General features: G+C 37.1%; 1 protein-coding gene across 1 annotated transcript; it reads right to left on the bottom strand.

The window, feature by feature from the left end:
* LOC131658043 (uncharacterized) lies at positions 1-12,538 on the bottom strand. The gene is made up of 11 exons (XM_058927381.1): positions 12,148-12,538; positions 2,434-2,579; positions 2,048-2,315; positions 1,750-1,968; positions 1,389-1,479; positions 1,174-1,300; positions 956-1,059; positions 748-868; positions 471-641; positions 326-385; positions 1-216 (listed from the first exon to the last, which is right to left on the bottom strand). Exons 1-11 carry the CDS (start codon positions 12,536-12,538, stop codon positions 1-3), a joined length of 1,914 nt encoding a protein of 637 aa, XP_058783364.1.
* Between the last annotated feature and the right edge of the window lie 289 nt (positions 12,539-12,827).

The following is a 12,827-nucleotide window of genomic DNA, read 5'->3' as shown; positions in this document are numbered from 1 at the left end:
TTAATCCTTTTTGAATTGCTTGGTCTTCTTTCCTTTGGTTCCCTTAGTGGCTGATTGTTTAGGAGTGAGTTCTTCAAACTGAATCAAGTTGTCAATTGAGGTTGACATAATATCCCTCTTGGCAGGAGTACTGCTGCAACTTGCAGAAGGACTCCCAGTATGTGTAGCAATCGAATCTGGTTCAGCAACAATTGACGGTTCGCAAGTTTGTGTGAGCTACATGAAACATATAAAATCTGTTACGAAGGAGCAATGTTTTGGGATACATCCTTATAATATTGAATATAGTCAATATTCAAAAAAATGAAAGGCTGCATGTACATACTTGATTTGGTATAAGAGCTGGAGACTCTGTTTCCACATCCATTACAGCAGCATTATCTCCCTATATAAAAACATAAACGGTATTTGTTTACAACTAATAAGTGTTAAGAATGACCAAAAACATGCGTTAAGAAGATGATGCTTACTTCAACTGGTGTGAGGTAGTCATCAAACTTTTTGTAAAGGCCATCCTCGTTGAGTATTTTCACGATGGAGAACCGTCTGAATTGTGATTGATACTTGATACGGAAGACCATTTGTCTATTCAAGAGAACATCGAGGTGAGTAGGCCATATCTTAGGATTGTCCTCTCCAGCCTATGGTCAACAACCAAGAAATAATACACATGAATTATTATATTAATGATATAAAATTATATTAATGATATGAAATAAGACCTCCCAAATTCCTTAGTAGACTCACCTTCTTCATAATTTCTCTTATTTCCTGAGCAGTCAACTTAGTAAAAGGGATACAATCCTTATCCCAAAAAACAAAGATTCCCTTATGGTTATCATATTCCACCTCCACCTCAAGTTTGAATCTATGAATAAAAGGTTCAAATCAGTTTTTAATCAAGGCAACTATAGAAAGATTAAATCTTAAATGGAAGGTAAGATTTGGAGCTCACTTGGTAACGCGTTCAGCATCGTTATTTCCAGAAGATTCAAAATACCATCCAAACCTGGAGGGATTAAATCCAGTGGTAGTCCCTATGGTTGTTGCAAAACAGTCCTATTGGGTGAAAGTGTATACAAAGCACAGTTGATTTAGGAAATTAGAGTTTGCATTGTAATTAGATTATATTCCAAATAGAATGAATATACAATAATATAAAAGTAGGCATACCCTTCCGAATTCAGATACCGCACGGATACTCTTCACCTCGGACAATTTCGTCCAGAAATTGTTAGCAGATTGAACAGATGAATCAGCAGTCAATGATTGGGATGGGGCAGGTAAGTTGGCACCAAAACTAAAATTTAAACATCAAATTAGTGAAACATATATTCATAATATAAACTTTAAATTTTTTTATTAGTTTAAGATTAAGATGCTGTTACCTAGCTTTGAATTCTTCCACTTGTGGATGTTCCATGTTGATGTGAAGTTTAGACCCGCTCCATGCGTTGGAAAGACACGGTAATCCCGACACTGAAATGTATAGTGTATCAAGTAAATACTAACATACCAAAAAAACAGATGCATCATAATTAACAAACATACATAGCATAATGAGAAATTTAGCTATTTTGAGTTTGTCCAATGATTTGAATAGTTTCTGGATTATGCTATTTGGTATTCTAATCCACCAAAATGTGCATATGTTCTCAATGGTTAATATGATAAATTACAGACCCAGCAAATGAACATATAATAAGAAAATGAACATATAATAAGAAAATGAACATATAGTAGGAAAACCTGTGTTTGGCTTGCACCATGCATGTGTCAATACAATTATAGTAGGACCAGCAAAGTTGTTAGGGGTAGTGTAGTTGATGAACTGTTTGCCGTAATCTTCCCATAAGGCAAGCTCAATGACGTTGCCTTCGGCATCACGTATGGATACATTGACACAAGATTTCCTACCACCACCTCCAGTCTGGGTCTTCAAAACATCTTGTAATACGCCAATAACATCTGCAGGGTACAGTATAGAAAGATCCATGTATGAAACTTAATTATGGTGAAACTTAATGCGGTGAAAGCGAGATCGTACCATATAAGTGGTCATGTTTGAAATCTCCATTGAGAAAGCTCCCAATAGGCATAAAACTGTAGCTGTGAGTAGGAATTTCAGGTATTGCCACCTTCGTCATTGTAGTCCCTCCACTGAAAATGAGTTTGAGTGGATTAAAACACACCTTGAAAGGCCCATCGTTCTCAACTGGCTCTCCATTGTAAAGGTAGTAAGTCTCATGCTCCTTGACAACCTCAACCCAATCTTGTAAGTCTTTTCCCCGTGTGACGACGTGAATCCTATCACCCTGCGAAATGATGATTAAAACATCATACTATATAAGCGCATATCGATTTCAATGTACAGAAATGGGCAAATGCAAAGTAAATGTTCACCAAAGGACAAAAAAATAGGAAAAACTCAACCTTTGCATCCTGAATAACGGCTTCAAGGTGTTTTGCTCCATTTTTCTCAATAACAACCCACATATCAACAACTCGAACGTGCATTTTCCAAACCTGGTTTCCCTTAAGAAGATCTTTAATGAAAATGGGAGCTCTTGACATGTTATCTACAAAAGATGGAAAGAATATATTAACAAATGCAAAGTCTGAAAAAAACAACACTACTTTAAACAGAAAATAATCGGTAAAGTTGTAAGAGACAACAAATAAAATCAAAAACGCCCATGTAAGAGACAACAAACAGTCATCTTCCTGAGGCTCCCAAATAAAATCAAAAACGCCCAATGCTTTTCTTTCCACTCTTAAACGGCCTTAAGAATCGTGTGGTGTTTAGTGGAACAACAACAACAAATAAAAAAGAAAAAGAAAACGAAAATGGGTTGTCCGTGAGTACTCGAAAGGAAAATGAGAAAAAAACAGATTAATGGGTGCTAATCATACCTGCTGGTTAACAAACGATGAACAGGGAAAGGAGGAAGAAAGACTAAGTTTTGAACGCCTAAAGTTCTTCTGTGTTGTGTGGTTACCAAAGCTGAATGTAAGTTCTGCAGAGAATGGAGTGGGTATATTGTAGGGAGGGAAAATAAAAAACTTGAATGAAAGTACAAAAGTGAAACGAAAAAGCTGATAGTACAAAATATTTCTAGGTTGTCCAATAAGAATCACACAAATGGCAAACTTGGTTTTTTAATTTGTTAATTACTAATCTATCCTTTTGGTAGTGTGTTTTTTTTGGAGGAAGGGTATTTTAGTCTGTTTGGGCAACATCTTAGTAATGGGTAGATAGTTGATGCTATAGCTGTGTAATTGTCTTTAGCCGTCTGATATTCTGATTGCAAATTCATATCATTTATGTATGTTTTTGTCATCATCAAAAAGGGGGAGATTGTTAGAACAAGATTTGTTCTGATCAATATTCTTAGTTTTGATGATAACAAGCATTTGAATTTTGCATGAGATAATGTGGTACTCTAATACTATGCAATTTCCATTTCAGGAATTATATAAAGGGTATGCACAAAATCAGCGCAAGAAGCACTGACTCAGAAGGTTCAGCATGCAACATCAGAACATGGTCTGGCAAGACATCAGAAGATGGTCAAGCAGAATCAGAACATGGATCTATGGAAGCATCAGAAGAACTTCAGATCAGAAGCAGAAGCACTGAAATTCTCATGGTATCACGCTCAGAAGCACTTCAAGGTCCGAAGACAAGAAGATGCTCTGCACCAAGCTGTTTGACTTTGATGATATTCAAACGTTGTTAACACAAACATCAGATCAGAATCATGTACTAGACTGGCAGGCTACGCTGACAGACAAAAGGAATGTTAGAAGCTATTAAAGGCAACGTCAGTAGACACAGCGAAAGCAAGGCTCGAGGTAGTTGACAAAAGAGTGAAACATTAAATGCAATGCTGTACGGATTACGCAAAGCATTAAATGCTCCCAACGGTCATCTTCTCAAGCGCCTATAAATATGAAGTTCTGATTAGAAGCTCAATACAATACTTGCGCATTATACAGAAATGCTATCAAATTCAAAAGCTCTCAAAACTTCATCATCAAACTCACTACATTGCTGTTGTCATATCTTAGTGAGATTAAGATTAAACTTAAGAGAAAATCACAGTTGTGATAATAGCTTTATAAGAATCATTGTAACTCTTAAAAGAAATTGTTTTACATTAAGTTGTAAGAACTAGAGTGATCAGGTTGTTGATCAGTATACTCTAGAAAGTCTTAGACGGTATCTAAGCAGATTGTTCCTAGAGTGATCAGGTTGTGATCAGTATACTCTAGAAGACTTAGCAGTTGTCTAAGTGGAAAACCATTGTAATCTCGTGTGATTAGTGGATTAAATCCTCATGTGAGGTAAATCAATCCAAGGGGGTGGACTGGAGTAGTTTAGTTAACAACGAACCAGGATAAAAATCATTGTGCAAATAGTTTTTATCTTACAAGTTTTAAAGCTACACTTATTCAAACCCCCCCCCCTTTCTAAGTGTTTTTCTATCCTTCATATATTTGGTTAAAACATAATAGCAGTAAAACATAATACTAATGTGAATCTTGCAAGATTATAAAGAACAAAACAGGTACAAGCAAGATGTTAGATGGAATGTCATGACATCGCGCCTGCAGAACTGGAAGTAAGATTCAGTTTGTACTTAATAGATACAGAATATTCTATGTGAATATTATGTAATCCTATGTGGCACATATTTAAAGGTCAAAAAAATAATTGAAGAATCAGATTAAAAGATTTGAAGATTCAGGAAGAATCAGATCAGAAGATTGGATTCAACAGTTTCTAATTTAAGAAACTCAGGATTGAAAGACCTTATTTGTAGCAGAATATTTTCTGCATATTTGTAACAGCAAGGGTGCTACAATTTGTAAGCCCAAGTCCAATTGGGATCAGGTTATAAATAGGAAACTTTTGTAACCTAGTTAGATATAGAGAAAACCCGGTTTTAACAATGTAATCATTAGGGTTTCTATAGGTAGACCACCCAGGTTGTGGGATGTCTGCCTTGTCCTTCTCGAAACCTATAGGTTAGAGAAGTGATTGTCCTCACTCGAAACCTGTAGGTAAGAGTTAAGTATTGTAAGCTTGATTGAAGTTGTGAAGCAGATCAAGTATGTGTTCATTGTTAATTGTGTAAATAGTTGTTGCAGGGTTGTAACAGTTAGGTATCACCAGGGAGTGAGCAGAGGTTTTCTTATCTTGGATGGAGTTTTGAGATAGAGATTGCATTGGGTAGTGACTAGGTAAACCAGAGGTTTTTTATCTGTAAACCAGAGGTTGTTTATATAAAATAGTACTACTGATAGTGGAATCTTCTTCCTAGCTTGGTAGCCCCCAGAGTAGGTAGTTAGACCAAACTGGGTTAACAATTAACTATGTTATTTAGCTTCTGCATTGTTTGTTCAGTTTTGAATGTTATGACTTTGTCTATAACATCAGGTTCAGAAGTGTTAGTTGCTCCTATATAGAACCATGTAAAACTTATAATATGGTTATGTATGCTAAACATGTGTGCTACATTAATAACAGATCAGATGTCTTGACATCAGGATTGACATCCGAGTTTGTAATACCAGGATTTTCATAGTTCAATACATGCTGAAAGTTTTATAAAAAAAAATCTCTACCTTTTATGTGTCAACACATAAGTCTATTAGGTCAACACACAACATGTTGAGATCTACTCCTGCAATCTTGAAGTCGACACATACTGAAGGTTTTTTAAAATTAAAAGTTGTTTCCTTCTATGTGTCAACACACAAAGCTCTCAGGTTGACACATAACATTTGTGGGTCGACACATGATATCTTGGGGTCAACACATACTCCTTTAATTTTTTCAAACTTATAATCTTGCTAAAAGTATGATGTTTTTTTTGTTATTTCTTTCTTACTCACACACACAAATATATATATATATATATATATATATATATATATATATATATATATATATATATATATATATATATATATATTGTTATTGTGTAAAAACTCTATGTAAGACGAGCTTTCCCTTAAAGGTAAGGTAAGCGGCAAACAAGATGATCTTTATGTGTAGCTTTAGGGATTTAGATGCAGTGTATGATACACTTTGTTCCAAGAGGAGTGTCTTACTTATCCCTCTGGCGGGAGCCCCTTTTTATAGCTTATTAGGCCTTTAGAACCTCATTAAAGAGGTGTCTTTTGGACTTCCTTCATTACAGATGTTGGCTTTGTCTTTAATACGAGATCATTGATGACACATTCAATCATAGGTTATAGTTAGCATGTGTCATACCCCAAAATTTGCCCAACATATTTATCCATATTTCAGTCCATCTGACTTTCAAATGCTCAAAGATATACAAGAAGGAAGCATGCAGTCTCTCTCCTAAACAACAGCCTCCAAACTAGGGTTTTGGATTTCTCAAAGTAAAATCAACTTCTAATACCTCAAATGGACTCCATGGCCTCTCATATGATTCAAATAATCCTCATGCCAAGTTTCAAGCCTTGATTCACAAGATTGATCAATCAACAGCTCAAATGGTCAACAGTCGACTAGTTTGACCTAAAAGTCAACTGTGGTCAAATCACAGTCAAAACTTCTGATTTTTGGTCAAAATTATCATTTTGAAGTGTCATTCATCATTTGATCAAGGTTTGATCGTGAATCATCAAGGAAAGCTCAGAAATCATCAAAAGGACAAGTTTCTAAATTAGGGTTTTGAACTGAAAGTCAACCCATCTTTGACTGACCATAACTCTCTCATACTTTATCATAAATTCCTTAACCGAAGCTCATTCTCAAGGAAATTTGATTCTCTACAACTTTGATTTTGGGCCCAAGGTCAAGAAATGCTTCCGCATAAGAGATATGAGCCAAAACATTACAGGTCCTTCTAGAGGATCGCAAAAGGCTGTTTTTTGTCAGGAGCGATATCATCAAGATAAATTCTCCAAATGAAAAATATGTTCCAAAGTAGATTTTAGAGGACATCTTGGGCTTTCCAAAAAGTCCTAGAACATCTTCATACAATAAATAATGAGGGAGATATGTCTTGTCGAAGTTGGGCAAAATTTGAGAAATGCATGAAGCTTTAATTGACAAATATTATTTATCTTATGATATTATTTCATTTATCTTTGATTTTATTCAAATTAAATCAAACTAAATCAAATAAAATCAAAATTTAAATAATAGAAGATGATATGGAATAATCTCAATTATTATTCAGATTCAAATCATCATGCATACGTGGAAAAAATGCAAGAATTAGAGAAGCATCCAAAATAGCAAGATTTGGTGCGAATCTCATTCAAATATTTTTCTCAAAATTTCTCGCATCAATCACATGATTTGTGTCCATATATCCAACCCTAATCCATCACATATAAAGACACAACAATCTCAGCTTCATAGAGGAGGAAAAACACAAGGGTTTCCAAGAGAGAAAATATTCAAGAATAGGTGAAAGTTGCATCTCTCATTACAGCCGCTTTCAATTCGTTCCAAAGGTCTCATTCTATTCCTAAGGTAAAAAAGAGTAAGTTTGCATCCATGGCCAAGATGTAAAGCATGAGAAACATTCATTCATATTGTTCATATTATTCATGTTTCTTGATCTTGATCTTTTCATTTTTCAAGTATTATCAAGTCTTGGTATGACTTAGTGTTACTAATGTGTTTGTGATGATGTTTAGAGGAGATTGGAACCTATAAATCATTACTTTCACGCCTGAATACAAGTTCACCATGATTAGGGCATAACGACTATAGGCAATCGGGTTCACCTCTACAAGCGTTTTTAGACCAAACGGACCTCACCAATGGATTCAGGAGGGGATTTTACATAGATCTGGGTCGTCCTTTGTTTTTGTTAATGTTGTTTTTATAGGTTTTTAGATTCGAAGGTTTATTCGCAGGAAAAGTCGCAGCTGAATCTCTGGGAGAATCCGCAGGAAACCTTGGTGAAGAAGATGAACAGTGACGTGGAAACATGGACCATCACGCGTGGCGTTTCCTTGCATTGTGGTTGGCCAGTCAAACAACGCCCATCTCTCTCTCCTCTCTGATTCGCTGGTCTACTCTGTTTGGGCCCCACGCGCGTCATCTTTTTGACCTTTTCCCATTTAGTAATGTTTTTGAAATTTATTGAATTTAGTTTGTTCTCTTAACAATTAATGCAGCGTAGTACATTTGGCAAGGAGAGACTGTTGGTAACCAAACAGTCATGGGTTCGATCCCCATAGAGGCCAATTCAATTTAGTTGTTTATATGCTTAATTAATTAAAATATTAGATTTAACCCTATAACTATTAAATTTTATTTTGGCTTATCTATCTGATCAAACTTTCGATTTCATACCTTTTAGGGTTTGTTCAATCCCATTTATTTATTCTATTAGGGTTTGTACCTATAATTCATGGATCTTTAATGCACTAACGTTTCTCTTCTTTGTGCCTAATTTTCAGGGTTATTCAAAGATCTTTCAGCCACACGCCCCGCCATACCAAAAAAAGCTAAGTTTCTATTTAACATCATTTTAATTTTATTTTGCCTTTTTCCCAAAATAGAGTTTGCTTCAATAGTCAATGAGTCCCTCCTACACTAACTCCCCTATTATTTTTATTTTAATTTTCAGGGTCAATCGAAGTTCAAGGAAGATCAGGACATTCAAGATTTTTTGATTAATTATTGTTCCTTCTTATTCTTTGCGTTTTAATTCCCCATCCCCGCAGGTGTTCACTGTAATAGCGTAGGATTTTCATTCTGCCTTTATTTTTCTGCTGTGGTTAGTAATCCTAGGGAGTGCAAGCCTTAAACTAAATTAGATCACTAATTACAAGATTAAATATTCGAACTGAACCACGTGATTGTGCCACACACACACCTTTAGGGTAATCCCTCTTGTTGCCTGTTGCCTTATAAACCTGTTGCCTCTTAGTATGCTAAATAGTCAAAGTCCTTCGATTCCGAGGATACCTAAAGCAATGTTTCCTTAAAGTTATTGAAACTCCCTCGAAGATGCCTTATAAAGAATAATTGTCCCAATTGCTAAGGTATCCTCGCATGATGCCTAAAGATATAAAATGACTATTATATCCTTCCCTTAGACTACCTGCCCTCTTTATGGCAAGGGACAGTCTTGTGGCGAATGATAAACCTCGATGACCCTTAAACATCCAATTGAAAGACTTCTTGCCCTCTTATGGTATGGATAGATCCTTTCACCTGAAAAGCTAAAAGAACGTTTTTTTAAACTTAGGGTAGTTGCTATTAAATGCTTGCTCATATTCAAATTCAAATTCGAAACTTCAAAATCTTTTCCCACTCATTTTTAAATACTTTCAAAAGACTACGCTTATTTACAAGCTAAAGTTCTTCTTCAAAGTTTTTACTTTTCACACCTCCTTTTCAAACATTTCAAACAATTCAAAAGTGAGCTAAGCAATTAAGAGCCCATGGATAACCATGGATACAAAGGGTGCCTCACACCTTCCCTTTGTATAACTTACCCCCCGAACTCAAAATCTTTCAAATGTATTTTCCTGTTCTTTTAGCCTTTCCTAATTGGATAAAATAAAAGTCGGTGGCGACTCTTGTTATCCGCACATTTCAAATAAAGTCAGTTCACCGTATTACAACATGTATGTAACAGCTAGGCGTTACGTCCGGGCTTCATCATGACTCTTTGTGTTCCCCTTGGTACGCGGCCTCTGCTGGTACTCGGCTATACCTCACTGACTGACTAGCATACACGACACCGCTTAGGAATAGTTCTTGGTTGTCTTGTACAAATGTCTATTTACACAGTATTCGTTCCAAGTCGTGGCCTTATGAGAATCCTGAGTATGGAACAATCCCCCGAGTATGGAACAATCTCGGATGCTTTTATAGTCGTTGCAACGTGCCACCATGAATGCAAGGTCGTGTGTCTCGCGAGTATTTAGGCACTAGCAATGATGGGTTTTATGGGGATGAAGACGATGTAGTATTGGAACCCTGTAGACCAGGAGAGAGAGAGAGAGAGAGAGAGAGAGAGAGAGAGAGAGAGAGAGAGAGAGAGAGAGAGTTTGTACCCTATATCCTCCGAGCTCTAAGGATGACTTGTTCTATTTCTATTCAAGTGTAATAGAGACATTTGATGTTAAGATCCCCTTCATGGATTTTGAAGTAGACATCATTAAAACTGTGAACGTGGCACCTTATAACTTCGTCCTAATAATTGGGTATCTATAAAGGCCTTTCAGTGGGTTTGCGAGGCTATCTCAATTGTACCCAACATAGGCTTGTTTTTCTCCTTTTTTGAAGTGAATGGCTTGGAGAAAAGCAGTTCGATCCAGATAAGCGACATTCCCTCTAGAAGCTTCCTGATAGCTTACACCAGCAATTACAAGGACTATGAGGGTAAGTTCGTGAGAGTGAAAGGCATTCGGACTTGTCCACAAGTCCTCTATACCGCTGACGGTCATTCTCGCCTTCCCTTCTATTGGACCAAAGACCTTGTCCTTATATATGGTTTTTCGCATAAGAATTTGAGCGAAGTGGAACGTAGCTGTCTGAAAGTTCTAGATTCTTTCTGTATAATGAAAATTAAATCTTTGCTTCCCATTCTCGACAAGAAACTCCTTATTTTCCTTGGTAATGACCCTTTTATCGGATGTATAGAGTTTTTTGTCCTTTTATGTATTTCTAATCCATATGATTTTCTTTTATGCAAACAAAATGACTGATTTGTCTCTTATCGGGAAAAGGAAAGTTTTGGCCGCGGCCCGTGCTGCCCGAAGAGGCACCGCAGACCGTCTGAGAACAAGTCATATCTCTCTGATCTTGATACCCGGACCACAAAGCGTAAGAAAATTACCAGATCTAAGGCCTCGTTAGTGGCACTTCCTGAGCAAGAAGTGTCTGCTCGAGACATACCCGAGGAACTTCACCAACCTACTCCAAAGAAGGCTCAAACTATTATGAACGAGGATGCCTGTCAAAAAGACTTGGACGTTCTTGCCCTGATGCGAGGCCAATGTGAGAGTAATTGTGGTAATTCTGGGGAGTTCAGGTTCTGGTCAAATGATTTTGATGGAGTTAAATATGCATATGACCATCTGAATGCTAACGGAGATGTCAAAAGAGCTAAATTGGTGGGTCCTCAAGAACTCTTCCAGATCCTCAGCTCCTATCTCATGAGGAGTATGGTTCTGGCCCGGGATCTCTTTGACGTCGGGGATGACCATACAAGAAAAACCCATGATCTTGAGAAAGACCAGAAGCTCCATTTGGATAAGATATCCAAGCTGGAAAAGAGTTTGAAGGTCGCGGGGGATAAAGCTTCCGGCTATGTCCTCCTTTTGAATTCGCCCTTATGTAATCCAAACACAACCCTTCTTAGGATTTTTAATTTTCTGCTTTTATGGATCTTTTGCCAATTCATTTGTCTTACAAATTTATTTACAGTTAACACTTTATCCGAGTAGGTAACCATAGATCGACCCGAGATTGGATTTATGTGTGCACTATTTCCCATAAATTTTTAGACATTTAATGCATTTTGATATTACCTATGCTAAAACCTGCTTCCCATTTTTATTATAAAAGGGAAGGCTTAGGTTCTTTTGTTTCCAAGACCTCTCTTTCTTTTTTAGCGATAGACAACCCCAACCCCAAAGGCAAAATCACCCTCTGAAGTGTCAAAGTCGTGTGCTGTGAAGAAGAAAGGATCTCCTGAAGTAGTTTCTCATTCTAAGAGAAGTCAAACTATGAAGACTAGGTCAGAGTCTTTGAAGGAAAAAGGTGCTACTAAAGAGCATGATTCAGACTCCGAGTTAGATGAAGATTGGCTTCACTACCTTAACTCGAAAGACTTTAAGCGCCACAACTAAGCAGTATAATGTGTAATTACATTGTTTTCTTGAATTCGAGCTTTGTATTTCGTCTAATCTATGAATAAAGAGTTTATTTCATGCATCAGTCGGATTCATAAAAATCAGATTGTAGCCGGAATACGCTTCCATGAAATTGAGGAGGCGGTACCCAAATTATTCATCTATTAGCCGGTCTATGGGAGTTAGGGGATATGGATCCGTTGGGTAGGCTATATTCAGGTCAGTGAAGTCAACACATATCCTCCACTTACCATATTTCTTCTTAACCATGACTACATTGGATAACCGCGTAGGATTTGATTTCTTTGATGAACTTAGCCTCCGACAGCTTTCTGACCTCCTCGGCGATGGCTTTTCTTTTTTCGTCACCTCCTTTTCGTTTTCTCTGTGATACCGGATTCTTACCCAGATCAAGCGCCAGATTGTGGCATATGATATTTGGGTCAATACCGGGCATGTCTGAGGGTTTCCATGCAAACAAATCAACATTCTCTCTTAAGACTACTACTATCTCGGATTCCTCCTCGGGGTCGAGATTAACTCCCAAGTAGGTTATTTCTAATGGATCGTCACCGATCTGGATCTTTTTGGTTCCCTCACAGGGAGACAAACTTTCCTCAAGAGGATTCACCCTGGGGTCCATATTCATCAGATTGACTGTGTCCATTTTGCTTTTTTCAGCGGTCTGTGGTTGTGTCTTCTTGTTCAGCTTCAAATTATCTTTGTAACACTTCTTTTTTAGCCCTTAATCCCCTTTAACAATTCCTACCTGACCAACTCTGAGCGGGTACTTCATCGTCAGGTACAACATTGATAAGTTCACTGCTAGGGCATTGAAAGATGGTCTGTCGATGATGGGGTTATAAGGTGATGTTGAATTCACTGCCAGGTACCTAACTTTGATATTTTTGCATTTTCGCCGCTCCCGAAGGTGGTAAGAACGGGTAAGTGTCCCA

This window comes from Vicia villosa, linkage group LG1 (assembly GCF_029867415.1).
Source record: "Vicia villosa cultivar HV-30 ecotype Madison, WI linkage group LG1, Vvil1.0, whole genome shotgun sequence".
Lineage (NCBI taxonomy): Eukaryota > Viridiplantae > Streptophyta > Magnoliopsida > Fabales > Fabaceae > Vicia > Vicia villosa.
The sequence above is the reverse complement of the archived record's forward strand: the minus strand, read 5'-3'. Positions and strand labels throughout refer to the sequence as shown.